We start from the raw sequence: 25,364 nt of genomic DNA, 5'->3' as shown, positions 1-25,364 counted from the left end.
ACCAGTGACAGTGCTGTCCCTCTGCAGACTAAACACAGAGGGTCTAGGGCCAGTCAGATGCCTGACATGACATGAACTCAAACATCATAAAGACATAATGGTATGATCTGTTATTGTTATGTATTGAACTTGATTGTTAAGATGGTCGAGTTGCTCAGTACACCCGAGATGTTCCTCTGTCTGGTGTGTGTGATGATTTGATAAATATTTACTCTAGAATTCATCAGTGTGCTGTAAAGCCAGTAGCTGCCTAAAGGTCTTAGTGGATTACATAACTGAACACTCTACTGTCTCATGCTCGGTCTCTCTCTTTATGTGAATGGACAGATGGATGTTTACTGATCTGGGTATTTTACATTACTCAGCTTAATCCTAACATACTTATATTTTCTTCCTAGATATTAGTCTGATCATAATGATGTTTGGTGAGCTAGTATATCCACACTGAGCCAATCCCATAACAGGAATTCCCACTATAGGGAACATACATTGAACATACAGTACATGTACATGCATTCTCAATATATAGGTCAATATGAACTGCCAAACTACACTTCCTGAAAAAGTGAAGACTGTGTCCACATGCTATTTGTGAATTTAGTCTATCAATCTTTACAGATCCATGGACCCCCCCACCCAAACTCTCAGGGGTCGCTCAGACTGAACACGTTCATGTGTGTAAAAAACAAAAAAAAGAAGGGAAATGCAGCGCAACGAATGGAACAGGAGGCAGGTTTTGAGAAGTGTTATTAAAAGTTATTTTAAAACTTGACACAGCGTCTTAAAAATGTGGCGCTCAGAACAGCAAGACACGGCAAAACGGTCAAAGACATCTGGTCATGTTCATATTGACATAGAAAAACAAATTAAATAAAAAACGCGCAGACTGTTTGGGACAGGTTCTGAACAGTTTTTCATATAGATCTTTGGTCTTGCATTGGGTTTGCCGTAAATGAATTATTATAAATGTTACATCTGAATTATATCAGAGCATTTTGTAGCAAAAAAATCTGTAGCACATGTTTAACTGTGAAATGTTGTCATATGAGCAACCATTGATTATGATACTGATTTAAGTTTCACAATACTTAACTACACATCCATCTCTTGCTAAAACATGACAAAAAGGCTTGCGGTTCAGTAAGTGACAAAGTATATTTTGTCAAAAGTAAGAAACTAAGCGCGGTTCAGTAGTTCATGAATTTGATTTGAACCAGTCTGATGAATCCTGACGAAAACCGAATAGATAAGAGAGGCTACATTTACATTTATTCATTTGGCAGGTGCTTTTATCCAAAGCGACTTACAAAAGAGGAATAATACATAAGCAATTAATCTTAAGGAGACAGCAGTACGAAAAATGCTGCATTAAAAAGTTTTATTAGCATCAGAATAGTAGTATCCAAGACAGATCAAAGTGCAACAGGAATATATATAATTTGTATTTATTTATTTTTTATGAGTGCATGATTAAGTGTTCATGGAAAAGATGTGTTTTTAGCCATTATTTTGAAGACAGAGAGTGAGTCTGCTTCACGAATGGAGTTGGGAAGATCATTCCACCAACGAGGTACAGTGAAACCGCAAGTCCGGGAAAGTGTTTTGGTGCCTCTGTGTTGGTACAACAAGGCACCGCTCATTAGCCAACCACAGGCTTCTGGTTGGAACGTAGCTCTGCAGAAATTATTTTAGGTATGCTGGAGCAGACCCTGTGACTGTTCTGTACGCCAGCATCAGAGCCTTGAATTTGAAACGTGCATCAACAGGCAGCCAGTGGGGAAAGACAAGGAGTGGTGTAACATGCATTCTCTTTGGTTCATTGAAGACCAGACGTGCTGCTGCATTCTGGATCATTTGCAGGGGCCTAATTGGCCTGCAATGACAGCGTTACAGTAGTCCAGTCTAGTTATTACAAGTGACTGAACAAGAAGTTGTGTGGCATGTTCAGAGAGGAAGGTAAGAGTGTAAATCTACATGATCGTGCTGTCTTTGAGATGTGGTCTGTGAAATTGAGTTGGTTATTGATGGTTACCCCTAGATTTCTGACTGTTTTGTAGTTGAACCCAGCTGCATGGTGATGTTGTGTTCAAGAGCAGGGTTGGCTGGAAAGACGAGAAGCTCAGTCTTCGCTGGGTTAAGTTGCAGGTGGTGTTCCTTCATCCAGGCCGAGATGTCTGCCAAACAGGCAGAGATTCGAGCAGTTACCGTGGTGTCGTTGGGCTGGAAAAACAAGTAAAGCTGTGTGTCATCGGCGTAGCAGTTGTAAGAGAACCTATGTGCTTGAATGATGAGTCCCAGTGATGTTGTATATATATAGAGAAGAGAAATGCCCAAGCACTGAGCCCTAAGGTACCTCAGTAAGTGATGTGACTTGGACACCTCACCTCTCCAGGCTACCTTGAAGGACCTACCTGAGAGTTAGGACTTAAACCAGTCAAGCACAGTTCCTGTGATGCCCAGAGTAGAGAGGGTGGACAGTAGGATCTGATGGTTGACTGTTACTGAATCAACATCCGGACTCAGTAACCCCTATGACTGATTAAGCGAGTTCATTCAGTTTTCGTCAGGATTTGGAAGATCTCATTTATAGACTGGGTTTGGCTCACTATCCTTATGTAGACATCAATAGCCACCTTATAAATACCCTGCAGCTCCTGCTTGTTAACCAACAAGGACTCACATGATTGACTGACAATGACATGACATCTTAATTTTCAGAAACTCACCTTGTAAAAGGAATCCATGGATAGAAGAACAACCCAAGGAACATCTAAAGCCTCGATAATCTTGCGGGCAACTGTGGTTTTTCCCGAGGCACTGCCACCACAAAGACCTACAGGTATGGTTAAAAAGAGAGTAGAACATTTACATTATTTACATTTATGCATCTGGCAGAAGCTTTTATCCAAAGCGACTTACAGTGCACTTATAACACGGACAATCCCCCCAGATCAACCTGGAGTTAAGTGCCTTGTTCAAGGACACAATGGTGGATGCTGTGGGGAGCGAACCAGCAACCTTCTGCTTACCAGTTCTGTGCTTTAGCCCACTACTCCACCACAACGCCACAGTAAAGTAGAAGCATGAAGATAGTCTAATGAATATATGATTTCATATGGGTTGGCAGAGAATTTTGATTCTACTTCGAGCAGTTTAATATACTCACCAATAACAAAAGCATCTTTAGACTGGGTCCCGTGTTCATTGTACCATGGTGGGCGTCCGGCTGTGTAGATGGTCCTCTTACTGGTCCTCAGCAGTGGAGGTTCTGATTTACACTTGCTGGTGGTTCGTTTCCGTGGTGACAGGGTGGTGTTGACCGAGGGGAGAAGCCTGTCCAGAGAGCCTTCCCCACCCCCACTATTAAAATGAAAAAACAAGATACAGCTAAAATTTGCCATTTCCTGTGTCACTTTTGACTTACTGTTCACAAACAAATGACACTTAATGGTTTTTACAATAAGTCTACAGAGCAAATACAGGAACTTCTATGGACCAAAACATAGGCTCATCAATGAAAATAGATGAGATAATCAGTCTTATGTCTAATGAGGTATACAAATTACCGGCAGTACCGTGAGCAAGTGTTCACGGTTGAATGAGCGAATCATATATTGACGAGAGAGAGAAGTTAAATTGCACGGTTGTTTTTACATCATCCGTGCAACGTTTGATTAGAATTAATGTTTCTTTTTACTTTCTGATCAACAACTGTAAATATCTGAAAGGAAAGCCTCTGTTCCTCCGGAGGTGGTTTGAAGTGCATTCCATTCTAAACTCAGTCGTGTAAATGCATTTGGCTGTTCAAGCCACGTATGTATACTTTACTCTGCCCAAACAGCGCTACGTCAGCATAAGAAAAAAGCTGAACATCACAGCTGTTACCGCATATTTGCATATGGCTTGCATTGCATAATAAATAATAAAGGAACGGAATGCATGTTGCTGGAGAGACGGAAATGTTTTCTTCATGTATTTGATGCAGATCGTTGACAAAATCTGAAACTAAACACCACTACTTACGCGCATGACACATCTTACCTACAAGAAGCACCGAGGGGAAAAATACACTGCACGCAAACACACAGACACACGCACACTGGGCAAAGTCACTTCAAATATAATATAAATCACATCTTTTACATTTTCACGCACAATCACGGAACTGAACTCGGTTTTATTTGCATATAGTGCAGGAATTAAAGACCTGATTTCTATCCGTTTGGCAGAGACACATTTGTGGCCAAGTGTAAATGGAATGTGCCGATTCAATCAGATAGCAATCCCATCAGTAAAAACACATGAAGTGACCAAGTGTAAATACTCCCTTAGTCACATTGTGCGAAATCTGATCGCATTTATTAGTGATTTACTTGCAATGTAGAGGGCTGTAATGTCTCTTAATATCCTTTTATATTTATATTCAATTGTTGATCAAAAACAACAAAAAATGAACATTTAATTCTAATCACACCTGGGGTGAAGAAGCTGTTTGACTCCATTCTTGTTATGCACTCAACCAAAACACTTCTGTAATATGCTTGCTGAGCTGCCACAATTCTTAAAGAGACAGTACCATTTTAGCACTTGTTCTACATTTCAATGTAAACACTTGTAAATAGAACAGATTATGCATATAAACAATAAACATGTAACAAAATATAGTATATACACGTGCAATATAATACATGCAATTTCAAGATCATATTTATTGATGGAATACATGGAATTTGTATATTTTTTAAAAGCTAAAATTTGACAAATGATGAAAAAATAATGATAAAATTATCGGCAACATCGACAATAAATTGTCGACAAAATGTTTGTCGAATAATCGTTTGATCTCATTTAACATAACATGAGATCACATTAAACTCTAAAGGCCACTTCACACGGCATGCGGCAAGTGCGAGTGTCTAGTTCATTTTCAATGAGAGGCATGCGGAAAGCGGCAAATCGCAAGAGGTTTTGCTAGCGGTGTGCAGGTGGCGCGCAAGCGGTGCTCGTACACCCAAAATCCTGCCGCTTTCATGTGCATATTTTATCTTTTTCTGAGCAGCTAGATTATAACGTGATGGCTCGCGAGTTATTGAATAATAATAATATATAATAAATAATAACTGTCCATTTCTTATCGTGAAGAAAATTGGCAATATGCAGCTTTATTAAGAGAGAGTTTGTTTTTTTGTGAGTTAAAGATGGATTGAAGTGAACAGAAATGTGAGAGTGGGTAGTCTTCGCCCCATTATATACTGCAACAAAATACGTTTTGTTTTGGCTTGTTTTCCAATATAAATATCAATCCTTTAAAAAAATAAAAAAAATGCATTCACCTGAGAAGCAGCATATAAGATATTTAGACTTGCTTTTAGAGAATAGTTCTTGAATTCAAGTACATTTTGTCTTTACTGCACTCGCAGAAGTATAACCAAGTGAAAAAATTCCACTTATGCACAAAATACACTTATATTTAAGATACATTCTTTTAAAGCAAGTCTAAATATCTTATATGTTGCTTCTCAAGTAAATGTATCTTGTTTTAAGGATTTTTCGAGAATTTTAAAATGGAAAACAAGATAAAAACACTTGATAATAGGATTTTTTTGCAGTGAATTTCTTTACTGAATTAAACTTAAAATGTTTTTTTTCCCCCTTTAATTCAGTGAATGTCATTTAGAGGTATTTTTAAAAGATGATTTTGTCCTCTATTGTTAGTAAGCACATTTAATACAACCTTTTAAGTCGGGGCACAAGCTGAATAATCGGTTTAAAGCTAATGATTAATCGCTGCAATAATCACAGAATAGTCGAATAATCGTTAGATTAATCGATTATCAAATTAATCATTAGTTGCAGCCCTATTACCTAGTTACAGTGGTTAACAGCTGCCGCTTGTACTCATGTTGATGACTCAATTGGAGCACGGTACGGACCCAAATAATATGATGTGAACAGAGACCAGCGGGGGCAGGGAAAGGAAACTAACTTGGGTTCGGTCCAAGCAATCGAACCAAGTCTGAAAGCACCGTAAGGCCAAGTGCAAAGTCTCCATTTTGGGTGATCCAATCACAAGTAGACCTGGTCGTAGTTCGCATGTCAACAAACAACATGAAAGGGCTTGTGCCAGTTTATTGCACTGATTTGCACAGAACGGGAAAAAAAACTGCTGAAAATAAGAGACAGCGGCTAGGGAGATGTGGGTGATGTTTTATTTTCCAATTATTATTTGGCTCCTCCTTCGCAATGCATTACTCTCCTCTTGCTTTCTCTTTACATTTCATTGGCTTTTGTTCATTGTTGATCTCTCGCTTGTCAAAACAATGCGCACACCTGACAACTCAGCCAGATTTCAAGCAGGTTTAAAATCCATTGTAGCATCTGCAACTAGTATGGGCCTCATTTCCCAAAAGCACCATAAGCCTAAGTAGATCGTAGAATCCATCTTACAATTCATCTTAGTTTTGCGGCTCATTTCCCAAAAGTATCGTAACTCAAGTAGTACTTGAAAATGCTCGTAGATTAACGAGTGCTCTGGAGTAATCGTACACTGCTAAGAACAAAGGACACAGACTTATGCAGACACCTGCAGGACAATCGTGAAATTACACTACACATTTTAAATACCTATAGCTACACTTTATGCCCATTTAATCAGTATACATACGTTCTATTTTATTATTATTTTTAACAAACAAGGATGATAATAATAATAATAATAATAATAACAAATAAATGCAGAAAATGGTTAGTCAATATTGGATGAACAGATAAATAAGAAAAAAAAAAAAAAGTTATTTGTGGACTAGTTGGTAACAACAAAGTGGTGGGATGATTGTTGCGGAGAACTGTAAAAATTACAATCAGAGAGAGAAGGAAAAATGTCAGTAACTTGATGCCGTGCATGAAAATAGTCCGTACAGTATATTGGCTCCTCGACTCCTCTTCCTCTCCGATACATAAGGGCGCTCTTGCCCGCACCACACGTTGTGTAGTACCGCACATGGTGTGTAGCATTGCTGTTACCATTATCTCTTTTTGGAGTAAAGAGCAGTCCTCCCTTTGATTGGTGAATGTCCCAAAAGTGCAGCTTCCACGCGTCTCCTTATTTTGCGCTCCGCAATAATACGGTGAACCTTGTTATATTCAATTAATGCTTGTCATTAGCAGGACCATACACAGGGTCTCCGCTGTCTTCACTGATCCTGTAAGCTTTAACCTCGACCCACAGAGCAAATTTTGAAAACGAATTATTAAAATGCACATCTGATGAATGAAGCAGTGATTGTGTAAAATAAATATATCGTTCTGCACAAAACGATTGCAAAACAAAATGCAATTATGAGGTGAATTAAGTTGTACATTGAAGAAAATATTTTTAAATATGTCCAGCGAGGTAAATTACAAACATTTTTAAAGTTAAGCAACAAATATAAGCTATTGACGTTACAATGACGACTATACGGTCACATTTCAGCACTTCGTGTTTGTGGACAGCGTCTCTTTTAAGTAGCACTTAAAGCGCGTCCTCGATCGTTCATGTTAAGTGCAGTTTTGGGAAACGTACGTAAAAAAAAATAAATAAATAACGAACGTTCGTAAAAATCGCTCGTAGAAAACGCTCTTAACCGCTAAGATCAATCGTTATTGGGAAACGAGGCCCTGGGCAAGTCGCAGAAGTGCACACTACATGACCATCGGTCATGCAATCTGTGAAGAAACTAATGTGAAAAGACAAATGATGACAGGACATTCATTTTTGGGGGAACTATTTCTTTCATTAAATAAATATGCTAATTACTAATGCAAACGTGGTTGTAAAAACAAAACAAGTGGAGAGGATGGGGAGGTCCTGTCAGTAGCAGCTGCATTTAACACGCAAACTCATGCAAGTCTGCAGACAGATTAAACAACTGGGTCAGTCCATATCAAGTGGTCCAATACAGGTTGCTTGACCATTTTTAATTTTCCTATTTGTTTTTGTATTTTTCTTTTTTTTTTTTTTTTTTTTTAGTGATTACTGGTAATTACTTTTGGTATTGCAAACCACCAGTTTTTTTATTTTTATTTTACTTGGTTTAACCATGACGGCCACACTTGTGTCATGGCACACAACAAATTTTGGTTATACAGCTGTTTGTGGAAACCTCAATAACTCGGCTCAGGATGGTTCTAGCTCCTTGGAACAAAAACTGATCTCTCGAGCACATTACAAAGTACATGTTCATATATAAACATTTCACACATTCTTGTTCCTTACACTTAGAACTTAAGTCCTAATGTAATGCTCAAGATTGCTCAAAGTTCCACTTTTAGGGTACATTTATAATGGGAAGGGTTAGTCTCAAGTCTTTATTTTTTTTTATGGAGCATAGTGTGCATGCAGAACCTTTCAGGTTTAAGACTTTTTTTTTTTTGAGGGTGTGCGCGCAATTTTTACAAATTCCCCTCACGTTCAGGTTGAATATCTCTGGAGGGGTACCAGATAGGAACCTGAAATTTTTGAGTTCTGAGATTCCACTGGTTACAGAGCTAGTGGTAGTAGAAATCTGGGGAAAAGCCTACTTTATTCATGCATTCTGAGAAATGAACAGATGTAATATAAGCATAACAAATCATAAAAATGAACAGTATTTTACATGTACATGTTATTAGAAGCTGTGAGATTTCCTCACTCAGTCTCTCTGAAATGTTGTTGGAGCGTCCGGTTACAGTAGTCAGTCTGGCAGGTGTCAGCTTTGGGGGAACATTGTTCACACTTTGTCCTCAGTAGTCATTTTGAATGATGATCTTGGTCCAGGTGGATGGAAGAATTTTACAAAAACATCAGTTTTCCACACTGATGTCCTCAACCAATGGTGTCTCTTTAACGCATTGAGCTTCTTAGCCAGAGAAACAGAGAATTCATCCCTAGGGAGAACAACAGTGGTCATATCTGCTCTGTCAGTCATAACCCACTGCTTAAAGGTGATGTTATCAGGAAGTGTTTCATCTTTGTCTGACTCTTCAAGCATCTGCAGTAAGGCCTCTATACCTGGACACTGGTCACACTTATTGAGCATGCAGTCATAACTGTCTGTCACAGACTAGAAGTTCCAGCAGGTCCTTGTAGTCCACTTTTAACTTTGCTGACACAACCATCAGCTTGAAGTTCTGATGTTGTGTGCAGACACAGACAGTGTGAGTTCCAGATGCTCCTGCCAGCACACACCATTTTAACTCTGGGTGCTGATTTTTAAAGTCCACATACAGTTTATTAAGGTTACTTAAAACAAAATGCTTTTATGAACTTTTTGAAGAACCCCATGATAGATCATGCTTCACTACTGCCAATATCAAAAGTAGTAAAATTTCATATCTCACTGACAAGCATAGGCTATTGTATGTCAATCATAAACATAATTACTGTAAAATACTGTTCATTTTTATGATTTGTTATGCATATATTACATCTGTTCATTTCTCAGAATGCATGAATAAAGTAGGCTTTTCCCCAGATTTCTACTACCCCTAGCTCTGTAACCAGTGGAATCTCAAACTGAATGCTACTATAGAGGACTTATTTCTGTGAAAATTTCAGGTTCCTATCTGGTCCCCCACAAGAGATATTCAACATAAAAGTCAGTGGAATTTTTAGAATATTGCACTTTCTCACCCGTTGTGTGCCATGACACAAAGATGGCCGTCGTGGTTAAATCAAGTAAAATAAAAATAAAAAAAACGGTGGTTTTGCAACACCAATACATAGAGGTAATGACTCAAAAAACAACAAAAAAAACATTGAAAATTAAAAAAAGCAACCAACTTTACAATAATTGGACCACTTGAGATGGACTGACCCAACTAAAAAGTGTCCAAGACATCTGAGGACAGAGAAAAAGATACACGGACACCACGATTACTGTAATAAAATGAATAAAGATTAACTGGCTTACCTGCTATCCGACCTAAGAGCCCAGCAGCCTGATATTCGGGCTCCAGAATATGCTGGGAGAGTGTTCATCATGGGCGAACAGAGTAAAGAGAGATCAGTGCTAATATAACATGCACAAATATACTGGCACTTAGAGTTCCTTCTCTCTGGCAAGCCGTGCAGAGCAAGAGATGTGAGAGAGAGAGAGAGAGAGAGAGAGAGAGAGAGGGAGGAAAACGAAACTGCTTTCGTCTGTTTTGTTTTCCCAGACACTAGCGTTTGTGGGCTGGGACCATTCACGACTAACACTTTAGCACTGAAACTCTCTCTCTCCAAAATGCTTCAATGAGCCCTGCCAACAAACATAAGAGGATATACGCCATCCCGTGGATTATGTTTGGCGGGTGGTATTAATAGAAGCAGGTTGGAAACACACACAGAGCACACGCCTCCCTCCGCTGGCCTCTTATAGGGTTGCTCACCTGTCTTTGACACTCAATGTTGCAATGGAGCACTGATGGAGACTGTTACTGCCTCAATACAGAGAGAAACAACGAAAGACTTAGAGAGCAGCAAGCAAAAGGGTGAGAGAGAAAGAGGGAAAGTGACTTTGAATTGTGTTCTTAAGCTTGGAACATAACCAAATCAGGTTGCTCGGTCAGGCGGGAGTGGTGGAAGTGACAGCAGGTGTGAAGTGAGAGAGAGAGAGGTCTGTGCATGCCCAACATTACCCCCAAGGGCTGTGCGATCATCTTATCAACCTGCCCTTTAGGGTGTATCACCAACATGCCCCCGGGACACCAGCAAAAACAGCATGATGAAACTCTGATCTCAAAGAGTGTCACAGCCAGTGCTGGGCTTAACGCTACATCACATGCACATACACTACTAAATATTCCACAATATGTTTACACGTGTGTTTTAAGTGTCCCAATAGTTACTTAAATATTTTTAACAATCATTGCATCACCATCTCAACAGTATTACGTCCCGCAATAAATAGAATTAAAGTTTTTACAACCTAATACATCAACTGAACTTATGAATTTGTTAATATTACTTAGTTTGTCAAAAAGTTTAGTGCTATAATTTGTGCAATTTACATTTGCAGATAAATAAGCTCAGCAAACACGAGCCGAGGTAGAGAGGAGTATTTATAAGCTATAGTAAGACTTACTGAAAATGAACTTAAGGCCTATTCACATGGTGCAAATTCATTTTCGGTGCAAATATTTGTTCTGGACGAGCTTTTAAATAGTAACAATGGATTCCCAAGGCGCTATTCACATAGAGCCTGACAAATCGTCCACGACAATCTGAAGTAGTTTTTTTTCCTTCGAACTGCACTGAAAAATAACTGACCAATGAGATAAGAGCTTTTTGTCGCTGCTGCACAACCCAGTGCATTGTTGGTGCTAATCAACTTGCAAACACAGGTGCTGTGCTCTTTTACTAGTCTCACACACAAAAACGTATATTTATGTAATGTGCTGATACCTCATATTATATAATATACCTGGTGTTTTGTATTGGTGTACAATATTTAATATGTAAATTACTGTGCCATTTATATTATCCAGGTATTAAAAATAGCTTTGACGTTCGGCAACTCGTTTGTCTACACTTGTTGTTTGGACTAAGCTTGTAGTAAAATATTGCATAAAAAGACACTTTACATGCAATACTTTACTACGATTGTAGACAAATTAACTGTCACTGCTATTATTATTGCAAGTATAAAAAAAAAGTATAAAGATATTGTTTTTTCATCATGCACAAGAAACCCTGAATTCAAAACAAATATGCAATAATTTAAATAAAGAAGAGACCATGAGGCTAATTCTTTTATTTTATTCTAAATGTTATGCATCATTTTATGCAATAGGTACCTGTTTTAATTTACTTAATGTACATTATTTCACATGTATTTATATCACTGTAACTTGTGATATTATCCAGGCATTAAAAAAAAAAGAAAAGATTCTAAATTAATCAAAAAGCATCAAAAATATGGAAAGAACATAAAACAGTTATGCCAAATTAGGTAGGCCTAAATAACTGTCTTAACTGCATTAAATATATTAACCTCATGCACTGACAGCTGAATGCTTAAAGATCCATGGACTAGAATAAATGTTTGTAGAACAGTGGGTGAGACTTTTATACCCCTACTGTACTGGGGATGAGATTGTTTTTCATTTTATTCGTTTCGGTCTCTGTGTAAATAGACATTTTTTTGGCAGTTTGTCTTGCAAATTTCTACAACTGCAACCAAACACTTCCGATATCAGGAGATCAGTCTTTCACAACACTGTGGTGGAATTTTGGCCCACTCTTCTTTGCAGAACTGCTTCAGTTCAGCCACACTGGAGGATTTGAGCATGAACTGCCCATTTAAGGTCCTGCCACAGCATCTCAATCAGGTTCAAGTCAGGACTTTGACAAGGCCACTCCAAAACTTTAATTTTGCTTCTTCTGAGCCATTCAGAGGTGGACTTATACCTATGCTTTGGATCATTGTATTGCTGCATAATCCAGTTGTGCTTGAGCTTTAACACGCAGACTGACGACCGGACGTTCTCCTTTAGGATTTTCTGGTAAAGAGCAGAATTCAAGTTTCCCCTCAATTACTGCAAGTCTCCCTGGCCCTGAAGCAGCAAAGCATCCCCACACCATCACACTACCACCACCATGCTTGACCGTAGGTATGATGTTCTTTTTTGTGGAATTCTGTGTTTGATTTACACCAGATGTAACGGGACCCCTGTCTTCCAAACTGTTCCACTTTTGACTCATCAGTCCACAGAACATTCTCCCAAAAGGTTTGAGGATCATCATGGTGTGTTTTGGCAAAATTCAGATGAGCCTTAATGTTCTTCTGGGTCAGCAGTTGTTTTCGCCTCGCCACTCTTCCATGGATGGCATTTTTGGCCAGTGTCTTTGTCTGATAGTGTAGTCATGAACAGTGTCCTTTACTGATGTGAGAGAGGCCTGCAGTTCCTTGGATGTTATCCTTGGCTTTTTTGTGACTTCCTGGATGAGTTGTTACTGTGCTCTTGGAGGAATTTTGGAAGGTTGTTCACTTCTGGGAAGGTTCACTACTGTGCCAAGCTTTCTCCATTTGGAGATAATGGCTCTCACTCTGGTTCTTTGGAATCCCAGAGCCTTTGAAATAGCTTTGTAACCCTTCCTCGACTGATTTATTTCAATCACCTTTTTCCTCATAATTTCAGGAATTCTTTCGACCTTGGCATAGTGTGCTACTGGGTGAGACATTTTAGCCAGCTTCATGCTGCTGAAAAAGTTATATTTATTTGTTTATTTGATTGAACAGGGTTGGCAGTAATCAGGCTTGGGTGTGTCTATTCCAGCTGAATCCCATTATGAAAGCAGTTTTATAAATTTGGGGATTTAGTAACTAAATCCTTTTTCACATAGGCCCAGTTAGAATTGGATAACTTTTTTGCTTCAATAAATAACATTATAATTTAAAAACTGTATTTGTGTTTACTCAGATTGCCTTTGTTTTATGTTAGATTTAGTTTGAATTTTTGAAACAATTTAGTATAAGATATACACAAAAACAGAGGAAATCAGGATGGGGGCAAATACTTTTCCACAACACTGAAGTTTAGTGAAAGATCTGGGCTTGTGAACTAAAGACTGTATGTTCAAATCCTTGCGCTATCACCATTGTGTCCATCGGCATAGCACTTAAAGAATAGTTTATCCAAAAGTGAAAATTCTTTCATCATTTACTCACCCTCATGCCATCCCAAATGTGTATGACTTTCTTCTGCAGAAGAATATTTAAGCTCTGTAGGTCCATACAATGCAAATTAATGGTGACCAAAACTTTAAAGTTCCAAAAAACACAAAGGCAGCATAAAACTAATCCATATGACTCCAGTGGTTTAATCCATGTCTTCTGAAGCTCTGCAATCACTTTGGGAGAAAATCAGGTCAATATTTCAAATCCTTTTTTACTATAATCTACACTTTTTCTTTCACTTTCAGAATGTGAAAGTGGAGATTTATAGTAAAAAAAAAAAAAAAGGACTGAAATATTAATCTCTTTCTCACCCACACTTATCATATTGCTTCTAAAGACATGCATTAAAACACTGGAAATTTATGGATTATTTGATGCTGCCTTTATGTGCTTTTTGGAGCGTCAAAATTTGGTACTCATTCACTTGCATTGTATGGACCTACAGAGCTGATATTTTATTCAAAAAATCTTTGTGTTCTGCAGAGGACAGAAAGTCAAACACATCTAGGGAGGGCATGAGGGTGAGTAAAAGATGAGAGAATTTTCATTTTTGGCTGAACTATCCCTTTAAGCCCCTCAGGCAGGCTGTAATACGTGTACTGTATGACATGTCAGCTGACACATACAGAGAATATTCCCAACAGCAGCTGGGTGTTTGTACCCTAAAATATCATCCCTGTTCACCTGTAATGTGACACCTGTTCATACTGTAGTTCGTTTTACACAGTTATATGACTGCGCCCTCAAGCGGTCATCTGTGACGCTGCATAGAGAAAGTAAGGTTCAAAGAAAACATGAGGGGAAAATAAATTCGATTAATATCATAAGCTAAACTTTCCAAATGAGTCTGCCCTTTTAAATTGTTTATTTTGTGTGTTAGTTCAAAACACAATTCTGCAAATACAAAACATGTGTAATGAAGCCTACCTGACTACAGGTGTCATTAAAAATGTTCTACAATACGTCAAACAGTTTAATTACATAATTATAATACATTACATATGAGGTGTAGCTGAAAAAACGGTCCACATAAATAACGGCGCCGCTATAAATGCAGCTTATGAGTCATAAACACACTGAGAGAGGATCACGCCCTGTGCTTTCATTGTCATACAGTAACACTGAGCAGAACTGCGCAGACATACACGTACAGTATATTGCCATAACAGATGTTAAAAATAGAAAATGAGTGCATATAAACACCTACGCGCGCGCACACACACACATACATACATACACACACACACACACACACAACACACAAAGACAAAGCTAACAGACCCATAAATCACCGAAGAACTGAATCAACGGGGTCACATTTTATCAAATGTCATAACCCTGTTCAAGTGCCTTTATTTCTTAAGTTCGCAATGTTTCTGTTATTACACTACACGCTTACAAAGATAAGAGGTTAAATGTATTTGATCAACACGTGTTTGTGTTTTTCAGCACTGACTCACAGCACGCGACAGGTTAAACTATATACACACACATATAAAGAGAATAAGACACTTAAACACCTCGAATTTAGGCATTAAAGTACTTAAAACATACCTTGTTGACCGCATAGTTGCTTTATCTCCGCACTCCATCGCTGAGACCCTTCCGTCTGCGCACACGGCAGACATATTAGCTTCCTATTTGACAATCAGCTGTTGTGACGGCGGACGCTAATAGTGTATGCTGGGATATGTAGTTTTATGATAAAGGATTACAGATGTCTTCAGCACAGGAGAACTACATATCCCAGAATGTTTTTTATTTTATTTTTTTAAACCTAGAAATGCCTTTTATGGGTCTTGAGTGCCCAGTCATAAATGCAATAGAGAACTTGCAGTTTAATGAATTACTTTACAGACTATGTATGTTCTTTTCAAAGCTAAATTGGTTGAATGTCTGGGTCATACAGTATTTCACCTAAAAATGTAAAGGAAAAATTATATATATATATATATATATATATATATATATACACACATATACTTTGCAAATCTACTTTATAAATTAAATAATATATCATATTTTTTAATTAAATTTTAATAAAATTGGCTGAAAATTTGCTTAATTGCCATGAAAATAAAGTAAAAATCGTAATGGTCCTAAAAAATGACAAAATTTTTCATGTAATATATATTACAGCATATATAGCATATTTTAGGATCCTGAATTTTTTTTGTAACAGAACAATAGTAATTTTCTTTACATAAATATAATTTAATATATTATTATAAAATTTAATAAAAATATAATATAATTTCTTATTTATTTTATTATCTTTCTTTTGATTTTGGGATGAAATATAACTCATTCTTTGCAAGATTCATCCAAATATAAATATAAGACAGCAACTCAGCTGGTCAAATCTTTGTCAACATTTTATTAATTATTTGAGGGGTATTAATGCACAGTTAATACACCAGGGGAAAAAGAGAGAGAATAATAGTTTAGATTCAGAACTCTTGCCAACCTTGATAAAAATCTGAAAGAAATAAAAGATAATTCTGCCAATTACTGTCATTATTTGGTAAGTATTAATAGATTTAACAATTTTCAGAGCATCTGAATAAAATGTCCTCTTTTGTGGACTATACCCTTTTGTACCTAAGAGCAGGGTCGTCGCTTAAATTCACAAGCCCCGGGACAATTTTTTTATAAGTTGGGGGCTTTTCCCGAACCCAATGAGTAGGCTATTCCATAGAGGAACATTGGTGGGTCCCTTTGTCCCAGGGCCTAGGACAGGACGGCCCTGCTCGGACTCAGGAAACTGATGGGTCAAATCCTCATTTCACATAAAAGTTGAAGTAATGAAAACAATGATTTCTTTTAAAAAACTGGTTCCACTTTCTACATACCCCTAAGTACAAAAATCCACAGCACACAATCAAATTCACCAAAATCTCTACCGACACTCCATATTCAAGCCTATTTCATGGGATTACAAGTGCACTAAATACAGAAATACACACCTACATTCACACTCACGCCCACGCACACACACACACACACACGCACACACACTCACACAAACTGTGTATAGTGTTTGACAAAAGGACATTTTCAACATGTACTTTTACCTGTATAGAAAAGCGCAGGTTCTTATTCAAATTGTTTAAAGCAACTATGTCACAAAGAAAGAAGCAAACAAGCAAAAGAAAGTGAATACAGTTCGCACCAAGCTTTGGAAATCATATTTAAAGTTGCAGCAGCACTTTCGACTGCAAGATATTGCTGTCATTTCAAAATAAATCGGTTGCAGTGTCATGATCGTAAAACGTCTGCATATGTGTACACCACGTAATCTAGGAAGACGGGTAATTGAAGCCACGCACAATATTCCTAGCAGAAACTACGCACCACTTTAGTGTCAGTTCATATGAGATGGCAAATTGAGCAATTATCGTGTAATAACTAAACTTCCACTGGGTGAAACTCCAAAAGCATGGCTCATCTATCTAAGACAGAAATGTTACACCTGCACAGTGTAAGAACTGTCACTTAGCAAACAACATGTACAAAAAGTTTATGGAGCAAGACTGAGCTCTAAACTATGTTGCCTTGTCTTCTTGAAAGCCATAACCTTTTAACAGACCAAGTAAAAGTCAACCATTTTTACACTGCAATGGGGTCTTGAAGTCGCAGAAGAACTTTTATTTGCCATTTAATGCATGACACTTCGTTTACGGTGAAGGACAGTTAAAATGACATATGCTACGACATTTCATGTCAGAAATGTGGGACTCAATGGCAAGGTGGACTAACTGGTTCACAACTTCATGCGCAACAATCCTTAAGGTAGACTGGCTACTAGCACCTTTTGCCTAAAACCAACACACCAACCCTAGTTTTCTTAAAGGGGTCATGACATGCATTTTTGATTATTTTAAAAATGTTCCTTAAGGTCCTCTTATAATATTAGTAAAGTTTTTTGCCCCAAAACAGTCATATATTATAAAACAAGATAATTTTCCACCCTCATTCTGACCCTCTGTCAGAAACGCTTGGTTTTGGAGCTGCTTCTCCTTTAAGACTTGACAGTCAATGCCCACTGTTATGATTGGCTCTCTGCTCTTTATTGACCTGCTCTCTCATTGCCATCTCACTGCTCAACACTACTAGGCGGGCTACGGAAGTGATTAAAGGTAAAGTTGATGTGCTGTTGTGGAGGCGGTCAGATGCAAATGTCTACCAGTGTGACATCACAATGTGGAGGAAGTAGAGAATGAGTCATTTTTGCATCTTGGTCTTTTTGCAGTGAGGAGGAGGTTTTGAGTTCTGAAACTTACAGTATATTTTTATAGTACAATGAACTCTTATATGTTAAAAGATCAAGGAAAGTTTGATTCCTCATGTCATGACCCCTTTAAGCAAATATTAGATTAAGATCACTTTTACAAATATTAGAATAAAATAAATTAAATGTATATATGCAAATTTGAGCTTCTTTTTTTTTCTCAATAGATAAATATACTTTTAATAATTTATGCTTTTTGTCCATTTGTGACCTGTATTTTAATAATTTTATGGCAATTGTTTCATAATTTCAAGTACCTCAGTTAGAACAAATAGGGTTCTTAGAATAGATAATTAATTTCTATTGCAAATGATATATTCTTTTAATCTATAATCTTTTATTCAAACTGAGGAATAATAAAAAGATACAATGCTTCCAGTATGGCTTTAAACATAATTTTTCATTTCATATTTGACATAGATTTGCTTTCTAAATTGGGGAATGGAGGTTGAACTCTTGCACATATCACTGTTTTAAAAGCCCTGGGTTTGGATCACATGGCAGGCATTGGGCAGGCTCAGTTCATGCTAAGCTGTGATCAGTTCTCAAGTGATGGATTTATATAAGGGAAACTGATCTCAGATCTGCTCAAAAGGGCTCCGACAACACAGAGCCACTCATTAAAAGTTGGGAGAATGGTGCCTAACGGTGCCTGCAAAGTGCAAGATAAGGAGGGAAGGGGGAGGAGGGGTTAAAGTGCAAGACAAGCATTGTTCTCAAATAGGCCTTAATCAGAAGGTTGGGAATCAGTTCATATATTCATTTTGTTCCCTTACGCTCTGATTCATAACCACAAGGCAAGGAAACATTCAGTTAAAGTCTGCAGTGACTATTCTAATTGTGCTCTTCGATGCTTTACATTACATGCTTGTCCACCCTTGCAAAACACTCTCACTATTGCATACAGTCACGGAGATCTTCAAGTGCATTCGAGACGCATTGCTTGTACTCCAAGGAGCAGCTCGACCCATCAAATGTTAAATACACATATGAATCTCACGAAAACATGTCCAAATCACATTTTTACCCCAAAATCAAAAGGGAAAAAGATATTTTGCACAACGACTCCAGTGGTTAAATCCATATCTTCAAAAGTGATAAGATAGATATGGGTGAGAAACAGATCAAGTTTATTTTACTCTAAATCTCCACTTTCATAAGCCACATTTGGTGCCTGTTTAGTTTCACATCTGAATGTGAAAGTGGAGATTTAGAGTAAAAAAAGGACTTAAAATTTAAACTGTTTCTCACCCACACCTATCATACTGCTTCTGAAGACATGGATTTAACCACTGGAGTCTTATGTATTACTTTTATGCTGCATTTATGTGCTTTTGGAGCTTCAAAGTTCTGGTCGCCATTCACTTGTATTGTATGGACCAACAGAGCTGGAATATTTTTCTAAAAATATTTGTATTCTGCTGAAGAAAGAAATTCATACACATCTGGGGTGGCATGGGGGTGAGTAAATAATGAGAGAATTCTCATTTTTGGGTGAACTATCCCTTTAAGCCAGTTTTTTATTGTTTAGTTTTGAGAATTTACATTATTCTCAATGGTGATTCTCATTAGAGTATTATTAATGTCAAACAACAAAACAATATATGCTGTAAATGTACACACACACACACACACACACACACACACACACACACACACACTGGCGGCCTAAAATGTGTAATAATGTACAGATTTTGCTGTTTCAGAAAGAAATTGGTACTTTAATTCACCAAAGTGGCATTCAGCTGATCACAAAGCATAGTCAGGACATTACTGATGTAAAAAACAGCACCATCACTATTTGAAAAAAGTCACTTTTGATCAAATCTAGACAGGCCCCATTTCTAGCAGCCATCACTCCAACACCTTATCCTTGAGTAATCATGCTAAATTGCTAATTTGGTACTAGAAAATCACTTGCCATTATATCAAACACAGTTGAAAGCTATTTGGTTCGTTAGATGAAGCTTAACATTGTCTTTTATCTTTGTTTTTGAGTTGCCACAGTATGCAGTAGACTGGCATGTTTTAAGAGTCAATCATTGTTTTGAGGAATGAAGGCTATACAATGCTTGAAATTGCCAAAAAACTGAAGATTTCATACAAAGGTGTACACTACAGTCTTCAAAGACAAAGAACAACTGGCTCTAACAAGGACAGAAAGAGATGTGGAAGGCCAGATGTACAACTAAACAAGAGGATAAGTATATCAGAGTCTCTAGTTTGAGAAATAGACACCTCACATGTCCTCAGCTGACAGCTTCATTGAATTCTACCCGCTCAACACCAGTTTCATGTACAACAGTAAAGAGAAGACTCAGGGGTGCAGGCCTTATGAGAAGAATTGCAAAGAAAAAGCCACTTTTGAAACAGAAAAACAAAAAGAAAAGGTTAGAGTGGGCAAAGAAACACAGACATTGGACAACAGATAATTGGAAAAGAGTGTTATGGATCTGAACCCCATTGAGCTTTTGTGGGATCAGTTAGACTGTAAGGTGCGTGAGAAATGCCCAAGTGCTGCAGGAAGTGTGGGGTGAAATGTCACCTGAGTATCTAGACAAACTGACAGCTAGAATGCCAAGGATCTGCAGTGCTGTCATTGCTGCATGTGGAGGATTTTTTGATGAGAACTCTTTGAAGTAGTTTAATTTTTTTTTCAAAATGTAATAGTAATAGTTCATGTTATTAATGTCCTGACTATACACTGTGATCAGTTGAATGCCACTTTGGTGAATAAAAGTATGTATGTATGTATGATATATATATATATATATATATATATATATATATATAGATAGATAGATAGATAGATAGATAGATAGATATAAAGCCATTATTTTCATAGCAATTAAGCACATTTTTTACCATATTCTCATTACCATAATGAATGTAGAGTTTTTGAGAATTGTCATTATTCTCAATGGAGATTATCATTAGAGTATAATTAATTTAATACAGTATTTTTTTAAACAATAAATATGATTACAATAAAATACTGTAAAACAATGTTTTTTTTTTAATTAAAGGCAATATAAAAAAATACAATACTTATAATTCTAAATAATATATATTTTTTGCATTAAAATAATAAGAATTTGAGTTTTATAGAATTGGGGGGTAAAGTGTGTTCAATTGTAATGAAAATAATGTCATAATGTAAAAAAAAGTATTATATATACAGGTGCATCTCAATAAATTATAATGTCGTGGAAAAGTTCACTTATTTCATTAATTCAACTCAAATTGTGAAACTCGTGTATTAAATAAATTCAGTGCACACAGACTGAAGTAGTTTAAGTCTTTGGTTCTTTTAATTGTGATGATTTTGGCTCACATTTAACAAAAACCCACCAATTCACTATCTCAAAAAATTAGAATATGGTGACATGCCAATCAGTTAATCAACTCAAAACACCTGCAAAGGTTTCCTGAGCCTTCAAAATGGTCTCTCAGTTTGGTTCACTAGGCTACACAATCATGGGGAAGACTGCTGATCTGACAGTTGTCCAGAAGACAATCATTGACACCCTTCACAAGGAGGGTAAGCCACAAACATTCATTGCCAAAGAAGCTGGCTGTTCACAGAGTGCTGTATCCAAGCATGTTAACAGAAAGTTGAGTGGAAGGAAAAAGTGTGGAAGAAAAAGATGCACAACCAACCGAGAGAACCGCAGCCTTATGAGGATGGTCAAGCAAAATCGCTTCAAGAATCTGGGTGAACTTCACAAGGAATAGACTGAGGCTGGGGTCAAGGCATCAAGAGCCACCACACACAGACGTGTCAAGGAATTTGGCTACAGTTGTCGTATTCCTCTTGTTAAGCCACTCCTGAACCACAGACAATGTCAGAGGCGTCTTACCTGGGCTAAGGAGAAGAAGAACTGGACTGTTGCCCAGTGGTCCAAAGTCCTCTTTTCAGATGAGAGCAAGTTTTGTATTTCATTTGGAAACCAAGGTCCTAGAGTCTGGAGGAAGGGTGGAGAAGCTCATAGCCCAAGTTGCTTGAAGTCCAGTGTTAAGTTTCCACAGTCTATGATGATTTGGGGTGCAATGTCATCTGCTGGTGTTGGTACATTGTGTTTTTTGAAAACCAAAGTCACTGCACCCGTTTACCAAGAAATTTTGGAGCACTTCATGCTTCCTTCTGCTGACCAGCTTTTTAAAGATGCTGATTTCATTTTCCAGCAGGATTTGGCACCTGCCCACACTGCCAAAAGCACCAAAAGTTGGTTAAATGACCATGGTGTTGGTGTGCTTGACTGGCCAGCAAACTCACCAGACCTGAACCCCATAGAGAATCTATGGGGTATTGTCAAGAGGAAAATGAGAAACAAGAGACCAAAAAATGCAGATGAGCTGAAGGCCACTGTCAAAGAAACCTGGGCTTCCATACCACCTCAGCAGTGCTACAAACTGATCACCTCCATGCCACGCCAAATTGAGACAGTAATTAAAGCAAAAGGAGCCCCTAGCATGTATTGAGTACATATACAGTAAATGAACATACTTTCCAGAAGGCCAACAATTCACTAAAAATGTTTTTTTTAATTGGTCTTATGATGTATTCTAATTTTTTGAGATAGTGAATTGGTGGGTTTTTGTTAAATATGAGCCAAAATCATCACAATTAAAAGAACCAAAGACTTAAACTACTTCAGTCTGTGTGCACTGAATTTATTTAATACACGAGTTTCACAATTTTAGTTGAATTACTGAAATAAATGAACTTTTCCACAACATTCTAATTTATTGAGATGCACCTGTATATATATATATATAATACAAAATAAAATGTCTTCTGCTTTTTTTTATTTTATTTTTTTTATTTTTGGGATAAAATATGACCCGGGCATGTTCTTGACAGGTTTCATGATATTTGCCCAAATTAATTTCAGAGGATTCTCTATTCATGAAGTTTTCATTTCTGAGCCAGTTTAAATCTTCCTATAGTGCAGTACTAAATTTAGCTTAAGCTAGCACTGATGACATCACAGATGACAAATGGCATTCCTGTGCTTTGGAGTTCCATTTCCTGCCAACACACAACAGACTCTAAATGTCTGCACTGTATATTCCTTCTTTGTTAAGCACCACAATCCATTTTTTCCCACTGTACAAAAAAACAGACAAAATGAAAGCACATAGCACTACCAAATTTCCAAGCAGTTTAAGGTTTTAACAATGACCTCTGACCAACTGAGGCAAACTACAACTACTGCAAACAGCCCAAAGGGATGTGGGAAAAAGTGTTACACAAGGCTACGGGCCCGGTAGACCCCATACAACTCTGAGCAAGAGACAAGACGAGAAACCAGGAAAGCAACACTATTGCACAGTAGCACAGTGTTACAACAGCCGTCAACCTAATTCCAACCTTTCGTTCAGCTGTCGATTATAAAACAAACACAAATACATCTGAGGAAAAGCAAATTAAATGATGACCACTAAAGAAGACCAACTTTTTTTTTTACCCATCTCGTTTGAAAACGATGGACGAAAATGAATTGCTTTGAATATATTCATATATAGATATTATATATACACAGCAGAGTATATCCATGATAAAACATTAGCAGTAAATTAGCTCACCATGCTAACTGAATGAATTTGATTTTCTTAAAAAACAAAATAAAATAAAAATTATAATAATAATAATGAAACCACCGGACATTTTGACAGAGCCACCTAAACATTACATAGAAATGTTTGCAACTTCTGCTCTAAAAAAAGCTTCCATAAAGGCCTATGTGTGTGTGTATATATATATATATATATATATATATATATATATATATATATATATATATATATATATATATACACATACCATTTATATCAACTGGTGGTTTAACTGTTATTGACCCTTTTTGAGAGAACAGCTTATTAAAATCAACTCTAAAAATGGAAAGAAAAAAAAAACAGGAGTAATGTACAGGTATATCAGTATACACAAGCACACACATAATGTATATACTCAGCTTAAAAAACACAAAGATCAGTGTGAAATCAATACAAGAGCAAATCATCGGTGTTTTCTGCTGTTTGTCATTCCCTCGTTCTTGCGTTAATCTTTTTAAGTTTCATTCGTTTACTGGTGTACTTCGGAAAGCATTCCGTCTTGGTGCTGACATAGTAAAAGCCGTGTTACTCAGTGGTTGGCGGTTTCTTAGGTTTACCCCGCTTCTTTATAGGGGGATGTGTGTCTCTAGGCCGGGCTGGACTCTCACTGTTCACTGGGGCAGAGGGTGTAGTTGGGGTGTTGGCAATAGGGGTGGGGGCAGGTGTTTGGGTTTCTGAGGCTGGAGTTACGGTCTGGGGTGGAACTGGAGCTGGGGTGAAGGATGGGATGGAGACCAGGGGGCGCTCTTTGGGCTTTCGACCTCTCTTCTTCCCAGGCACTCCATTTTTCATGTCCTTCTGTAAGCCATTGCTCTCTGGTTCTTTCCTCTTGTTGTTTGGCACCTCGTGGTCAGATGCCCGAAACCAGTTCTGTACAAGTAAGGCAAAATCAAGTTGGAAGTAAGCAAGCAAGATGTAGTGAGTCTAGAGGGGCTTTCACGTGCCGTTTTGACCTCCACATTAAAAGCATGGCAGATAGCGTCACGGAAAGGCGATTTTACAAGCTTGTCTGGCAAGAAAGCAGGAGGTGTGAACAGTAAACACTGAAAACATGTATTTGGACTTGAAAGAGATAAAAGTCCAGGAATTTGCTTTGATTGCAGAAAATAATATGAGAACTTGTTTACGTTAAGGTCTTAGGATATTTTTGGTGAATTTAAATTAGTTCAAGGAATGAGATCTCTGGATGCTCGGAAACAATAATGAAAATACTTAATAAAAACAAATTATTCAATACCTCTGTATAAATTTTGACATTTTTTAAAATATTTCTTGTTGCTTTCTACTCTAAAAGACATGAGTAAGGTAAAAACGTATGTCAAAATCACTTTGTTGTCAAATCAGACCTGTCAGTGAAAAGACCCGGTAATCATTGTTTGACACTTCAAAAGATCAGCGTCAACGGGGGTCAAAGTTGAAATTGAACTATGAGCGGCGCATTATGTTGCTACACAGAAATGCAACCCATCAGCCAGAGGAACGCTAACATAGAATTCTGTTCACAGAGTTCAGTTTATTAGGCAACGGTGACGCAAGTCATGTGGAAGCCCCTTTAAGGTCTATTCATACCAAGTCCAAAATTTAAACATTTCAAGATTAGAAAAGGAAATGGTGCATCCCTATCCAAAATATTGCTCTACATTGATTTTTGCATATTCTTTACATACATAATTTTTGTTGTTGAAAGTACCAGTGTTATCATTTACTGAAACTGATACTAAGACAAAAAGCATTGATTTTAAATAGGGCTGGTCAGTGGCATATTATTTTTT

General features: G+C 37.4%; 2 protein-coding genes across 6 annotated transcripts in view; both read right to left on the bottom strand.

Annotated features, from left to right (window-relative positions):
• LOC127420487 (uridine-cytidine kinase-like 1) overlaps positions 1-15,359 on the bottom strand; it is a 42,379-nt gene extending 27,020 nt beyond the window's left edge. For 2 of the 4 annotated variants that reach the window (XM_051662819.1, XM_051662821.1), the window contains exons 1-3: positions 15,237-15,359; positions 3,167-3,360; positions 2,727-2,833 (exon numbers count right to left, since the gene is read on the bottom strand). In XM_051662819.1, the coding sequence (XP_051518779.1) occupies positions 2,727-2,833; positions 3,167-3,360; positions 15,237-15,310 (375 nt within the window). In that variant the 5' untranslated portion in view covers positions 15,311-15,359. Of the gene's footprint in view, positions 1-2,726; positions 2,834-3,166; positions 3,361-9,932; positions 10,001-15,236 lie in introns of those variants that run through there. The other 2 variants (XM_051662822.1, XM_051662823.1) reach the window with 1 other exon arrangement.
• Positions 15,360-22,711: 7,352 nt separating this feature from the next.
• Positions 22,712-25,364, bottom strand: part of LOC127420482 (zinc finger protein 512B-like) — an 84,550-nt gene continuing 81,897 nt past the window's right edge. For both annotated transcript variants that reach the window (XM_051662808.1, XM_051662809.1), the window contains exon 17: positions 22,712-24,462. In XM_051662808.1, coding sequence (XP_051518768.1) covers positions 24,118-24,462 — 345 coding nt within the window. In that variant the 3' untranslated portion in view covers positions 22,712-24,117. The remainder of the gene's footprint in view (positions 24,463-25,364) is intronic.

Source organism: Myxocyprinus asiaticus, chromosome 29 (genome assembly GCF_019703515.2).
Source record: "Myxocyprinus asiaticus isolate MX2 ecotype Aquarium Trade chromosome 29, UBuf_Myxa_2, whole genome shotgun sequence".
Classification (NCBI taxonomy): Eukaryota; Metazoa; Chordata; class Actinopteri; order Cypriniformes; family Catostomidae; genus Myxocyprinus; species Myxocyprinus asiaticus.
This window is presented reverse-complemented; position numbering and strand designations above follow the sequence as displayed.